This window comes from Symsagittifera roscoffensis, chromosome 7 (genome assembly GCF_963678635.1).
Source record: "Symsagittifera roscoffensis chromosome 7, txSymRosc1.1, whole genome shotgun sequence".
Taxonomy (NCBI): domain Eukaryota; kingdom Metazoa; phylum Xenacoelomorpha; order Acoela; family Convolutidae; genus Symsagittifera; species Symsagittifera roscoffensis.
The window spans coordinates 20,180,751-20,197,099 of NC_087068.1; the positions used below are offsets into that span (position 1 = coordinate 20,180,751).

At 34.5% G+C, this 16,349-nt stretch overlaps 2 protein-coding genes across 3 annotated transcripts in view; both read left to right on the top strand.

Annotated features, from left to right (window-relative positions):
* The window catches only part of LOC134851834 (protein scribble homolog), a 363,789-nt gene that overhangs the window by 117,965 nt on the left and 229,475 nt on the right, over window positions 1-16,349 (top strand). The gene's annotated exons all lie outside the window — the stretch shown is intronic.
* LOC134851941 (protein ANKUB1-like) lies at window positions 98-11,859 on the top strand. The gene is given in 7 exon segments (XM_063868216.1): window positions 98-257; window positions 259-418; window positions 921-1,044; window positions 8,774-8,930; window positions 9,100-9,478; window positions 9,879-9,921; window positions 11,076-11,859. Coding segments are annotated over 7 exon segments (1,722 nt in total). The 5' UTR covers window positions 98-158; the 3' UTR covers window positions 11,836-11,859.

Here is a 16,349-nt window from a genome sequence, read left to right on the forward strand (position 1 = left end):
AACTGGACGTATTATATTACATTTCACTAGTTTTCATTGATTTTTATCGCAAAAATGAGGGTTTTTTATCATTTATCGAGAAAGAGCGACACACTATGGACGTTACTGAGGGCCAAACAGTCGATGATGTTTTGAACCAACTTCAGCGAAAACTAAGAATGAATTTGAATATTGATGCTCAGCAGAAAAAATACTTGACCCTTGAGATCCAAGGTTCAGAACTAAAAAGCGACTGGGTTCTGAACGACCTGGGGATTAGAACCGGGCACCACTTTCAAATGTTACTTGAAGGAGGAGGAGCAGCCTAGTTTGAGGCTTTATTTGTCGTTTTCCTGTGACACGATTCCAATTTTTGATGACGTTGACTTCTATTCAATTCAAGTGGCGGATGTCAGGACTATCATCCAAGAAAATACAGGTATCTCGTATTACTTGGGGTATTTAACATTTTTTAGATGACCACATTTTGTTTGAAAACTCGAAAGGAGAAACGGAAAAAATTTAAAAACACACCCGAAGATAACTTTTTACTTCACTTTTCACCACTCAAAACTAAAAAAAAAACATTGTTATCTTTCTTTTTTGTTATTCATCTTGCAAAAGTCAAATGATACCATTACGAATGTTTCAAGAAAACTTTTAGTTGCACTCCCTACACCACACGCATGAAGAATTTGCCCACAACGCTCCCCATAAAAATTTTGGGGTAAAATGTTTTTTTTTTCAAGTTTTTTTGAAACCTTGTAACCGAAGTCGTCTGGTTCTAACACGGCTCAGGCAGTTTTAATTTATATTCAAAAAATTCTTTACTTATTATTTATTTGAAATTTAAATAAGACATTTTGTAGCAAAACATAAATAAATCCCCTTATCCAGTCAATTTTAGATCATTTCATTTAGTTTTCATCGATTTATTTAAGGCATTCCAGTTTCTGTTTTCAAACTTATTGTGGACAAATCAAAAAGAACACTTTATGATGGGCTGACTCTCTACGACTATGACGTCAGACATGGTGACACGTTGAACTTGGAGACATGGGACGGGTATGTTTCAAGTCATGATTTTAAAAAATGCCAGGACAATTTATGGATGAGGTTAAAACAACTGTTCGCATCTTACAGATTATATATGGAACACATGGATAAGTGTTCAATACATGTTTTGTAGTTAATGTTACCGCGCCCTCAAACAAGGTCCCTTGGGAATAAAAACTTTAAAAATCAATTTTCAACTTTGATTTTACGCTTTTTTAACAAAAATTTTGGGTTTATGGAACCTGATCTAAACTACATTTTATGATTGGATAATTTAGATATTTTACCAATGTAAAGTATTTAATATTAACCAATCATGATCCATCTAACTAACAACCCACTTATTTGTAAGTGCTGAAGTTACTTGTAATTTCAGCACCAGAGAGATTTGAATTTAACTTAGAAATTAGTTGGACTCTCCCGAGCACTTCAGCAGCCGAAATAAACCAGTATACCCTAGATCTATTGAGCCTAGCAGAGACTAGTTAAACAACCTGAGACTAGATAGTATAAGAGTAAGATTAGGATCTGTATTAGACTAAGAAGTTGCACGAATCTATCCGGCCGAAAATAAGATAGCGTGACGAGCAGACGGTGTACCCTATCCGAAATTACTCTATGAGTTAACCAACTCGGTCCTAACTCATCTGGTGCGACCATAAGTCTCGAACAAGACCTTAATAGCTTAGAATTAACCAAAATAGATTAGAAATTAGACAAAAACATTTACAAAATGTTATACGACAATAATTTAATCGAAATGTCTCTACGACTCAATAGATCAGAGCCAATATTCCGAACCATAACAGAACTACCCGGAATTGGAAGAAGACCTCGAACCAGAGACGACATACGACAAAGTAGAAACTTGCCATATAGCTATATGATAGTTAGGCAAAAACCAGAACAAACTTTTATATTTAGAATACTACTGGCAATGAATTTAGATTTTCATTTGCAAACATAAAACCTTGAAGTTAATCTTCAAAATCATTTCAGGCGCTAAACAAAATTATTAATATACAATAACGATTGATAAAAAGATCTAAGATCGTTTTCCTAAAACTCTGCAGTAATATACAAAACATGTTTGAAAAATATTTATTGAAAAATAAAAAATAAAAATTAGTAGCATGACAATAAATGGTTAGTAATCATAAATCATCCTGTTGTTCCAGCTCCATCACCTAAAACATAACAGCAATCATAAACCCACTAATATCATCAAAACACTAAATCTTTCCTTTACACATATTTAAAATTTTATTAAAACTTAAATTCACTTAATTTTAAAACCAGATCATCAAGGCTTATCCTTGGATCTTAAATCATTTTCTACTTAATTAAATTTCAAATTTGATCATCAAGGCTTATCCTTGGATCAAACAGAACAACTTTGTTCTCCCCCACCCACTTAATTAGTGTCTAACGACCTCAAACGTCGATTCACTACCCAACCCTTTCTAAAGACCCAAGACTAATAGAAATTTTTAAACAAAACTAATCATTCAAATTAGGATAAACAGTGAAGAACTTCGGTTATTCATCCTTCACTTGACCCCCCCTCTTACCAGACCCAGGATAAATCTTAGACTTAGTAAGTTTAAAATAGTATCTAACGAACTACTCGCGTTCTAATTATACCTGAACCTTGTGGATCGATTTACTATTCTCCAACCCTTGAACACAATCACTACCCCTAAGTAAGATTAAGTAAGTTAACACCTTAACTTATACTAGCCACGAGAAAGTAAAAAATCATTCTTCGGAATCGATATACTTTTCTCTCCAACCCTGAACAAATAGACCCAGGTTAAGCTAACCAAAAAATCGTAAGAACTAACAGTTTAGGAAAATAGAAATCATTTAACAACCTTTTGCATCCGTCATCCTAAACCTTATGTCATTTAAAAACCTAGGAAATAAACAAACAATCGTTTTACACAATTGTGAAATAGATAACAAAAAATACGACCTTGTAATCACACCTCATACACAAACAGTTGGATACATTCGAACAAAACGACAAACACTAAAAAGAAAAATAATAACGAAACAAAGACAAATAACACGAAAAAGATTTTCAAAAAATCGAAACGCATTTTCAGAATCAGAAACCAACAGTTTAGACGAACTTTACAAACTAAAAGAATCAATAGATAAAAATTACCCACTTCACGATCAATTATATTTTTCTGACTCAGAAACAACTTCAAATTCATCAAAAAGAGGAAAAAGAAGAATAAAAAAGCAGTATAAACACAAACCAGTACATTTATACAATTGGAATCAACCAATTCGACACATTAATAATTACATATTAACAGTCATCGAACGAAAAAATGAGCTCAACGCACACCCCAGGTGAAGAAAGTCCAGATGATGATGAAATCTTTCCTTTTATAGTAGATGCAACCACTGATAGAGGACAGCATATATTTTGCAAAAATTTACTATTAAATTTATTTGAACCCGGAATCAGTCCATGTAAAACAGAGTTCCCAGATGTAAAAATCAAAAGACAAATCATAGACCACTACTTAAAAGATATATGCAACATAACACAACAGTATGGAATCTACTCCATAGAATTCACCTCACCAAACCATAATAATAGAAAATATACAATTCAAACAGACGATCTTGATTTAGAATTTTCAAAAGTTTTTTCAGAATATATAAAAAGCATCCAATATCATAACTCACAAAGAGCAAACTCCATATTCACCAATGAAGTTTTCGCAATAATATATAGTTATATTTCGATATTAGAAAACGAAATCCCAATAACAAATGTCTCACCGACAGAAACATCTAAACATTTAAGAGTACGACATGAAATCACACTACTCTCTAGTTATTTAAACATCATTAAAGAAAATTTCACGAAAGACGACGTTTCACAACATACAAAACACGATCTACAAAAAATTTTGGCATGGTTCATAATAGATTATTTCACACACAATATTGATTTAATTGCACAAGCAAGAAAAAATTTTAGACCCCAAAACTCGAACGATGATACCGCTATCACAGAACAATCAGATTATGTTTGGGACCCCGAATGGTCTCATCCCGCATTTATAAGCTTCCCACAAACAATCTCAAGTCAAGCAATAAGTACGATATCTTACATAAGAGATTATGTAAAAGTAATACCATTAACCATTGATGCGACACCATTAAACTATAATACATTTTTACCCGATACACAAAATAATAGTTTAAACTCTACAGTTATACACAATGAAAACCTCAATGGAACTAGGAATCTTACTCAACAAGATATCCAGACACCATCACACTTCATAAATGAAGAAATTGTACACACAACAACTACACAACAAAGTATTTCACCAATACGCCCAAATTTAACAACACCAAGAAATACAAATCCTTCACAAACACAGGTAACCTTACAATCAACCGTTAAACCTTCGGTTGCCCCTAAATATTCACATATGGATTACCAAACATACAGACCCATGACAATACCATCAAAAACACACAAAACATTCACTAGAAACAACTTTGCAGACCATAATTATAATTATACACATCCCTCAAAAACATATAACCAACCACAAAGAAATTTTAACCAATATACAAGATCTCGAAATTGGGATAACCCAATGACCCAACCTAATTCAATAAATTTCCAAACAAATCCTCCACAGGATCACAGTGAAAATTACCCATTTTTTCAGCAAAATAAAAATAAAAAACAAACATCTTATCAAATGGATTATTTATCCTCAGATGATGATTTCTTACAACCAGATATATTTGCAACAAATACTCAAGAATATCGTAGACAAGGAATACAGAAAACACGTACAAATCATAGAAATTTTTCTCCACAACCAATAGATGCACAACATCAACAACCAATTCAACAACAAAATCTAATTAATACACAATCTTTTCAACCAATTCAACAACAAAATCCAATGACTGCACACTCGTATCAAGCATCACAAATGCAAAATGAAATACCACTCCCATATTATCTCCAACAACATGAAATAACAAGAAACCAACTTTCAAATTTTTCTCAAATGCCAAATGCAGCAGAATCATTACAAATGACAATGAATCCATACCTTATGGGTGGATCATCAATAACATCAAACAAACCTTTAATGGTTTTCACAGGAACAGACCCTGAATATTCTGTAGAAGATTATTTAAATGCAGTAACAGCAAACCTGATTTTAAATATTGGACCTGAACCAATTAATACGCCACTACATCAAAATTGGATACATCGACGCACAGCGTTAATACAAACAACCTTAGATGGCGCAGCCCAAAAATGGTTTTCAGTACTACCTCTAGAAATAAAATCAAACTGGAAAAGGTTTACACAAGAATTTTCAAAAATGTTTGACTCCGAAAGAAACAAACAACAACAAAGAGTTTTATGTAATGAAATTCGCAGATTACCAAACGAAACCATCAAGCAATTAGCAGTACGAATCGAAACACTAGTTCGAAAAGCATATTCATTAAATACACATGACTATAAAAACACAAAGATGACAGAAATCTTAATGATGACCTTAACACCACAATTAAGGAAAATAGCAATAAAAAAGAGAGCATCCCATCCTTCTTCAATTCGAGAACCCGATTTAGATTTTCGAAAACTAGTAGACAAACTAGAACAAGCAGAAATCACGATGAAACTAGAAGAAACGGAAAATCTGAAATTACAATACGTTAATAGAATTGAAACGACTCCCACTAATATTAATAATATACAGGAATCAGAGACAGACCTCGTTGAAAAAATCACTGAAATACTCAATATTTATGAAAAGAACCCAAACTTTAAAGGCAAACCATCTTTCAAAAAATGGTGTAATTATTGCCGACGATACGGACATAGTATTTCCGAATGTAGACAAAAACAGCAAGACAATCAAAATAAACCTCAAAAATATAAAGAACCAAATAAATCATTCTATCAATACATGAAAAAAGATCAAAATCTACCGAACAAAACAGTCCACAGCAACAACAGTTCAGGAAAACCACTCCCGAACAATACAAATTATACAAGAAATCAATCACCATATAACTCAAGTTATAGAGGAAGATCGCCAGAACGAAGAAATACACAAAATTCATCACAAAATCACTACAATAGACCAAATAGTAGAAGTAACTACTCCAGATCAAATTCAAATACACAACGATTTGTTTCTAGATCTAATTCCCAATCAAGAAATAACTACTATCCAAACAACCAATCACGAAATTCATCATACAATAGGAATAGAAACTACTCCTATAATCGAAATAGAAGTTATTCAAACAACCGAAACCAGAATTACCCGAACAATCAATCAAGGAATAACTCATATAATAGATCGAACTATAACAGACCAAACAACAATTATCAAAACAGATCGCGAAATAATTCACAAAATCGACACTCAAGTTATAATAATCGTTATAGAAATTATTCCCAATCACCACACCGGAATAATAATAACTATAATAATTCTAATAATCGCCACAGAAGTAGTACACCTAAACATCAAAGACAAATCAATCAAGTACAATCTAACCCAGAAACAACATCAGACCCTCCAGGTATTGATGACACAGTAACTGATACGTTACAACTCAATCAAATAAACTGTACATCATCAGATTCAGAAAGTGATACTGAAAACACTCTTTCTATCAATATGATAAAAGTCGAAAATGACTATGAATCTGTCATATATGAACAACCCTTTTCATCACACATATATGAAAATCAATCAGAATTTCTTCAAAATTATTACACTACACCCATAAATTCCACACCAACGACACAAGAAACAAATGAGATTAACACTACAAATCAAACCAATAAAAATACCAAAACAAAATGCTTGAATACAAACCACATTTATCAAAATATACAAAAAGAACAACCCAAAGAAAAAATTTGGACAATACCATTTCTCTTAGAAAGCCCAAGAAATAAAGAATTTCAACCACCAGACCTTGAAATAGATTTTTTAATTGATTCAGGAGCAGAATCAAACATAATAAACATCCCCACATGGAATGAAATAAAAACCTTACACCCAAAGCTAACACCTCTTGAAACCTCCAGCAAACTAGCAACAGCACAAGGATCAACATTGATAAACTACGGAAAAATCCAATTATTTCTCCTCCCCACCAGAACAATGGAACAAAGCAAAATTTTAAATAAGCCATTTAAACAAATATTCCATATCACTGACATTAAATATAATATCATTGGAATACCATTTATTTCGAAGTATATACCAACAATTAACATACTAAATAGTAAAATATTAATCAAAGATAAATATACAAAAACAAAAGAAACATCCTTAACATTTTTTCAAAGATTAAATAAACAACCACCATTCTTTTCAAAATTCTACCCGATATTTAACCAACAAAGAAAACACCTAAAACCACTATCAGGAAATATCTATAATTTTTCAATCAAACAAGTTCACCAATATGATAAAGAACAAAACAAACAAAAATTTTATATGTCAGAATTTGAATTCAAACCTATTCACAAATTTTTCAAAATCACAATCTCATCCATAAAATATTTGAAAAATTCGAATTCCGATATCATTTCCTTACATGTCTATAACAACACACCTCTATTGTTAATAAGAGCTACTCAAGTGTGAGTAACTCTTCAAAATAACCGAACTAAAACAAAAAGCTTTTGTGAAAACAACTAACTAAAATCATAATTAAAAAATATTAAACTAATAAATGTTTTATAAAATGTAAATTACATTATGCAATACATAGATCAGAATACAACACCAAGGACGAACATCTAAAGACAAAACGACCCCACTACACTCGAGAGAGAATGACCAACCACAATCGATATGCCACTCACAATCACAACTCAAAGGATTTAGAGTACGACTTGACTTCGCAGAAAAGGACTTCATTGAACTAGACCAATGACCACCTCGATGTTCAAGTATACGTACAGATCCGAGTAACCAGGCATCCCCTCCACGCACAATCTCCACGCCATTCCCAAACTAGATCAAACACAAAAGAAGTTCTCCACGCAGAACAGAAAAACCTGACATAGCCAACCATTCTGAAATCAGATTTGAGTTTGTTGCGAAGACTTAGTCGTTGTCACTAGAAGACACAACGTCTTATGTCTCTAACTCCAGCTTCCTGGAACTTCTTTAACAAAAAGGAAACAGAAGAAGTAAGATGTTCGCCAAACACCAACGTCCATCATCCATCCTTCGAATTGCAGAAGAACTATTCTAAAAAACTCTGTAAAACCCGGATGGGTGGAACCTGATCTAAACTACATTTTATGATTGGATAATTTAGATATTTTACCAATGTAAAGTATTTAATATTAACCAATCATGATCCATCTAACTAACAACCCACTTATTTGTAAGTGCTGAAGTTACTTGTAATTTCAGCACCAGAGAGATTTGAATTTAACTTAGAAATTAGTTGGACTCTCCCGAGCACTTCAGCAGCCGAAATAAACCAGTATACCCTAGATCTATTGAGCCTAGCAGAGACTAGTTAAACAACCTGAGACTAGATAGTATAAGAGTAAGATTAGGATCTGTATTAGACTAAGAAGTTGCACGAATCTATCCGGCCGAAAATAAGATAGCGTGACGAGCAGACGGTGTACCCTATCCGAAATTACTCTATGAGTTAACCAACTCGGTCCTAACTCATTTAGATGGGGACCTTTGTTGCATGCAGCATTGATGGATCTTCCACACAAAGTGCACAGATGTCTCGTCTCCGAGGAAGACCCAATGATTGCCCGATTCCAGGCGAGGGCTGCACTAGCCATTGCAGCCCACTTTGGACTGCTGGATCTTGCATCCAAATTGGCAAGTTATCTTCGAGTTTTGTGAAATCGCCAAAATGCTCAACACGCAATCTGTTTAACTTTATTTTTACTCTTGAGTAATAATAAGTAACATTGAGTAGCATTAAGACTATGATTGAGATCATTTAACCATGAGGAAAAGGGGGTCTTAACTTAACCAATTGAAACAGGTGATCGGAATGGGGGTCCGTCCAGACATCCCGATCGGAACCCACCCGGCTACCCATTGGTGTTCCTCGAAACACAACTCCCACATCGAGACCTTGAAGTCCCCCATACACGTTGCCGCCGAAAGAGACCAACTAGCCTTTCTCAAACTTATCATCGGCCACAATGTAACTTATTGTGTAGCACGTGACGGGAAGGATTTAACGGCGTTAAGTGTCGCGCTGAGGAAAAACAATCGGAAAAGTGCTTCATTGCTGATTACGAAGGCGTGGAGTAAACAACCACCGGCCAGTGAGACGACGTTCCCTTTGCCGATTTACACCAAGCTGAAAAAATGGTGTGAACTAGCAAAGGATGAGATATACTCTATGTATTACGGAGGTAAGAAACCTTTTTGGTGATTTTGTTCAATTCAGCTCTGAACAATCATTGTAAATTTCAGAAGAAAACGGAAAGGGAAACTCGCCACATTTTTCCAATAGGGCTTGGAAAATTTTTCATGATTCCCACAAGGTTTTAGATATGAACTTGTCTGAAGAAAAAACAACAAAAAAAACTCTGAAGGCAACCCATTTTTGAAGTGTTACAGTTCAATAACAACAAAAGCGTTTCAGTTAACACCAGACGTTATTTTGAGTTGAGTTTTCGTGCAGATCTAAAAATGCGCGTCCAGACAATTCGGCCACAGACAATTCAGCCGATTTGAAATTCAGACAATTCAGCCAAAATTATGCAGACAATTCAGCCAAAGACAATTCAGCAATTGCAATTTTTTCTTTAGATCCGAATCTGGCGAAGAAGTCTTCAATCAAAATTCCGAAATGGTAAGGAGATAATTATGAGACTATTCAGAGTTTGATATTGGATTTTTGAGAGAAATTCAGTCTGTTAAAATGGGTTTGCTTATTTCGCCAACATATTTTTCACCAGTTGATCTACTTTGAATTTCCAATTTCTCTTGAAACACTAAGATTCATTTTTCTAAACGTTTTCACCTCTTTCTACAGTCACGGGACGTTGAAGTTGCCTTTTTTTGATTTCAAGAAGCAAATGAACGGATTTTTTTCATGATCTTTTTTGTGTTCTCTGCAACTATCAAAATTATAGAATTGATAATTTAACGCAAGCTAATTTAAATTATTTGTAAGCATCATGCCTGATCAAATATTGAGAATTGAAAGATATACTTGGTCCGGCGCCAAAAAAGGCCGTATCTGTTTTGGGCGTTTATACTAGAACTTTGGACAAAAATTTTGAGACACCATAACTGCTTATGAGAACCCTTTGCATGAATCGAAGATGTCACTTTTCCAAAAATCTGCTAGATTAGTTTTTTTTGGCTTATTTCGACCAACAACGGAAAACTTCTTGTAAAAATTGAATCATGGATGCTTTTTCGATCGTCTGTCATTTTTTCGACGCAGAGAGACTAAGTGAACATCATAAACTTTACTACGAACCAATTTCAGCCAATCAATTCAATCTCAATGTGTTGTTTTCGAGGATGTTTCCAGAGCAAGAGCACTTCTGAAACTTGTTTTGACTTACTGGCTATTTTACGCCATCAAATTACGAGTTCTCAGTATTTCAGCTACTAAGATTCTTCCAAAAATGTTATTTAGCATGTGTCGAAATTTCAATCCTATATCTTTAATAGTTGTCAAAAAAGCGAATACGTCAAAACGTGAAGAAAAAGTCGTTCATTTTCGCGTTGAAAGCAAAAAGTTGCAACTTCTATGTCCGGTGACTGTAAATACGCACTGTGGCTAATCTTTGTTGATTCTGGCTTAGTAAGCTCAGAAGTGTTTATAGAGGGGAACATAAATTCTGGGGCGCATGATCCTTTGTTCTAAACTAAAAAGGGAGACAATTTTTTTATCCACATGAGGTTCAGATCTCGAAGGGAGGCCATCATCCAACTCACAAAAGTCACTGTTTCAACTCTAATGGCTTTTCAATCGACATTTTTGGTTTTAAGGTACCAAAAATCCAAATCCAACATTAACCTAGTGGGCCAACCACTTCTTCTGGAAGGATTCTCAGAAGACATAATGCAATCGAAGCTGACCAAATCACATGCGATCAAAAGCTACGACATTCACTACAGAGCCTCGACAGCTCAGCCGAGAGCACGACTTCCGACAATCCGAATGGAAACACCTCCCTTGGTTCGCCGAGAACGAATCAAATACGAAGCAAGGAAGTCGGGAATTCCGGATGACGACATCCCGAATATTCTAGAAGCCGCGCTAAGAAGCGCAATGAAGCCCCAGTCGGAGCCGAAATCAAGTTTGCTGAACCGAAGGAAAAGTCGGTTTTTTGATTCGGGCTTTAATTCGTTCCGAAAAGAAAATACGAATATCACATTCGTTACCAAAAGCAAACTGAATTTGAATTCGGACGATGAGTCGACGAAACGAAATCGTCCCATGAGTGTCATGTCACGGCTTTCAACTCGAAATAGTGACCGGCAAATTTTGCTACCGCCTAAAATAGATAAAAACAGCGCATTAAGGCCACCAATTTTTGATGCTTATGGTGGGACTACACATGACAATTTACACCAGACAATTTCAGCCGTTGAAAGAAAACTGGGACAGAGTTTGAGAGATAAAGCGATTGAGAGTTTGAATGTGGCTTCGACGTTCAAAAAGAAAGCATGGCTTCATCAGATAAACTTAGCGAATAGTTTGTCGAGAAACGCAATTCAAAGACCGATTACGTTCCAGAAACTGTAGACTAAATTCATGTTTGTTTTTGAGTGTGCAATAATGACGTGCTTTTTAAGATGCTTCTATTTTCCTGTATATAATGCTAATTTTCAGTGCAGCTTAAAATTTAATTTAACGCTTATTTCAACACTTGAGATTCAAAAACTGCTAAAGAATATTTTAAGGGGGAATGCGTGCCAAGCGGACGCTATTAGTTATGGTCAAAGCCTTCCAAAATTGCTCCAAAACTACCTTTGGCCTGCTTTCTCAAAAAGTTGTCTTCGACGCAGAAAAATTCGAAATATTCATTAGAGATTTTCGCGCCAATTTTTGACATTTGTTTTTATTTTAGAAACCCTGAAAAGTCCGTTTGTATTATCTACCCACATTCCAGACTGTGTTATTTTGTTGAACGAAGCTCTTTTTTGCGACTCAAGGTCGTTTTTTGCGTCTAGAACTTTGACGTGATACCACTATTGCAACCGTAATCGGTCAGGCTGTGGTAGACCTGATGCTAGAGGTCAAGTGAGAGCTCGTCCTCACACACTATCATTGCCTTGGCAGAGGATCCAATACAGGATCTGAGCTTTTTGAAGTGAACGACTTACCACTATGCTAAGTGCCTATTCGCTCGACGCGATATGAAGTTTCCTCGAGGTGCCTCATTACGAGGCCAAACTGTGTATTTTGTCAAATGTAAGCGGATTCCGCAACAAACTTATAATACATAATCGTCGCGGAATCCGCAGCATTGCTGGTTTTTTTAGATTTTTTTGCTGTTTTCGATTCCTCAAAAAAATAGCTAAAACATTGTAGCGCTCAAAATTACTCCAAAAACAGGTAACTTTGAGGAATCCCCATTAAAAATTGTGGAATCCGCAACAAAGTTTGTGTAATTCATTACAAAATTTGCAAAACTGGAACAGTTCGCGGAATCCACAAACAATTACAAGTTTGTGTGTTTAGTAAATTAATGTTGTCGTGGAATCCGCGGCTGTAAGTGGAATCCGCAAACTGAGAGCGGAATCCTCAAATTGTAAGCGTATTCCGCATGAATTTGCGGAATCCACTTACATTTGCGGAATCCGCTTAAGTTTGCGGAATCGGGAACAACTAGTTAGGTTCGGTCATTGCGGAATTTACAACAAAATTAATATGCCAACAAAAATTACGTTACAAAAATTTGTGCGCGGAATCTACGGAAATTTTGTTAGTGAAATCCAATTACATTTTCGACCATTTTTAAAATTTGTCTTCGGATACTGATGACCTGTAGATACCAAATTGTGCGCATATCCAGTGCACAGAGGGGGAGTGCACAGTTTGGCCTGCGTAATGCTATTTATCATGAAAAAAAGGCCGAGCAAATTTTTGATTAAGAACAGTAGTTGATGCCCATTGAAAGTCGTCATTTGTTTTTCGACTCCTCAGCATTTGATTTTAGTGATAAATAAAAAAAAGACTGTTGTATCCAAAACGTCAACATTCTGACTGACCCCTAAACTGCCTGAATATTTTTACTAACAAATGTTGATAAAATTTTTCGAAATAGAAGAAATCTAATATTTTTTTTTGAAATTTTTTCCCTCAAAATCAAAGTAACTTTCAAAATGATGTCTTCGCATTCACTAACACATTGATTGAATTAATGAGCGTGCCTTAAATAAAACAGCAATGTTTTGAGCAGAATTTATAAAACGAAAAATATCGCGTATTAAAAATCTAGAAAAGTGAAGAAAAAATGTTTTCCAAAATGTGGAAAAAAATGAAGAAAAAAAAACTTTTGTTTTCAAAATTAAGATGAGAAGCAGAAAAAAATCAGTTTTTAACTTTGTTTGCTTATCCAAAGACTTGTCAATTACATAGTAAGATAGTAAGCTACTTTTAAACTGTTAATTATAACAAATATTTTTCCACGGCTGTATACACTTAAACCGTAGCAAAGCTGATTTAACTCGATGCTTATGTGCTTTATGATAAAGAAGTTTTTTGCGTTTTGATTAACTCATGTTTGCAATAGATCATTTTGATTTTACAAAAACTGGTTACAGCTGAACATCTTTTTAAAAATTTTTTGAACTAAAATTTTTTTGAAATTAGTTTTATGTTTCAAAAATCGAAAAAAAATAACTAAGTTAGTCCTTGAAATCTGTCAGACGAGGTGTGCAGTGGTGACATTCAGAGAATACACTAGCCAAACTTTCGAAGCAACAATTAGGCATAACTAGGCTGTTGTAAGTCTGCTCGCTCGCTTTATCTGGTCAAAATTGAAACAAAAATCAATTTGAAAGTCGAATCACGATTGAAAGGGCTCCAGTTTGATATATCACTCAAAACATTCCGATCATTATTTGTGGTATCTGATTTTGAGTGGAAAAAAAAGAAGAAAAAATTTAAACACACCAAATTTCCCCCACATTTCGCAAATGGTCGGAACATTAATTTAACTTCACTTGTTCCACGAATATCTTCATATTTCAAGGTTTTAAGACAGTATCCTTGAGGTAAACAGCAATAGACGATTTGGGATGCTGAGGGATCCTATTCTACAAACTCATGCCCTCTGTTCATGGTCAATCGGCTCTATAACTCTCTGCCATCAATTAGTAGAATTGATACAAATGAAACAAAAAAACTGAAAAAATTAAAAGATGCCACGGGCGGAACTTAGAAGTTGCAACTCTTAAGTTCAAGCAATGAAATGAACATTTTTTTCATGTTTTCCAGGTTTCCTTGAAATTTTGTCATGAGATGGATAAAATTTGTTTATAATAAATCTTGATAAAAACTGTAAGTAGTTTTTTTCAAAGCGTCGTGTGGCCATGAAATGAGAAGGCGCCATAGAGGTGTTCTCAGAGCAAAAAACCGCAAACAGCAGTTGCAGTGTGAAGTTTTGGCTTGAAAACTACAGGGGTCCTTCAAATAAGTTTTCCTTTACAAAAAAGAACTAAAAACTGTGTTAATTTGTTACAAAGATCTTAATTGGAAATTCAGCAATTTATTTAATAAAACGCTAAAACCTGAAACTTTGATCTAATTTTTATTTCGCTGCTGAGTTACGTTTAATCTTTTTATAAGTAGAAAAAACCTGTTTTCGGGCTTGCGTAGATCCTAAGCTTTCAAATGAAAATTTTTAAAAACTAAATTTTTATTGCTTCTGCTGTTTACATAGATTTTTGCACTAAGCACACCTCTCTGACGGAAAAAAAGCCTATATCGTTCTATTAACTCCCAAGCTTAAAATTATATCGAGGCCAACTTTTTTGTCTACTCAATGGAATAATAGACGCAAAACTTATCCTTTGTATTAAACACAGCACGCCGGCCGGGAGAAAGAATGGGACATTCATTTTGATCACCATTGAAAAATTTTGTTTGAATTTCATCAAAATGAATTGATCTAGCTTTTTGAATATTTCATGAGCACTTTCATCAAAAATTTAACAGCTTTTTGCAAAAATTTGAAGGAGTTCTTTGATATATAATGAAATCTTTTTGAGGTAATTCAATTACAAATTTTCTAATAGATAAAACATTGTTTCTGCTATTTATATTGATTTGTTTGTTTGACTTCTCTTTGTCACTCCGGGAAACTATTTTGTTTTCGAATTAACCAGTACGAGTCGAAGTTAAACTTAATAGACATATGGCCTTTTCAAATCAATTATTTATGAGTTTTAGCTTTATAGCTCCAAGACACTCACTATCACACGTGAACATTTTGCGAATTCCATATAAAAATGTTTGTGAATCTAACATGAAATAAAAATTTTTTTTTGATTGCCCACAAAATTGATGTGAATATCAACGTGCCAACGTGCCACGAGACATTCGCCCCCAAAACTAATCTGCCTAAATTATTACGAAGAATTTTATTTTAAGAATGAACTAATAATCAAGCAAAAGGTATTGGGACAGTTTGTTATGCTGTTTGACAGTTTGTAATCATTAGCGAAATTAGGCAGCGCGGGGTTGGGAAGCGAAGCATACTCCTCCATCCGAGGGATTCGATACCCCATGCTCACCCAAATGGTCGCCTTTGGTACTATTTTTAGACACGTCAGTTTTGGTAGACCATCATAAAATTTTTCTAAAAGCGCCAATAGATAATATTTTTGAGGTGAAGCGCGCGTAAGAAAAATGCAAACAAGTTCCCTTATGAGTAGCTTTTAGCTTGTCTGTTAATTTTTAGCAATTTTCAAACCCAGGCATACGGGTATCTAGGACTGCTCAAGATGCCAGAATTTAAAAATATCTGATTTTACTTTGAAAAAAGTTAGCTTTGTCCCCCCTTGTTGCTTCGACCATTGAAAATGGGGAAGAAATTTGTATTTGGGAGTGTTTTAGTTTATTTGTTTTCCCTACAAAATCAGGTACCACAAATAATCATCGGACTGGGTTGAGTGATTTATCATAATGAAGCCTTTTCAATCGTGATTCTAACCACATTTAAAAAAGAATTAGCGAAACTTCGGGGTCGTCTCAAAGTCCGTCTGGGTTGTAGAAATTGAAAAACTCGCACACACAAACAATTCATGAAC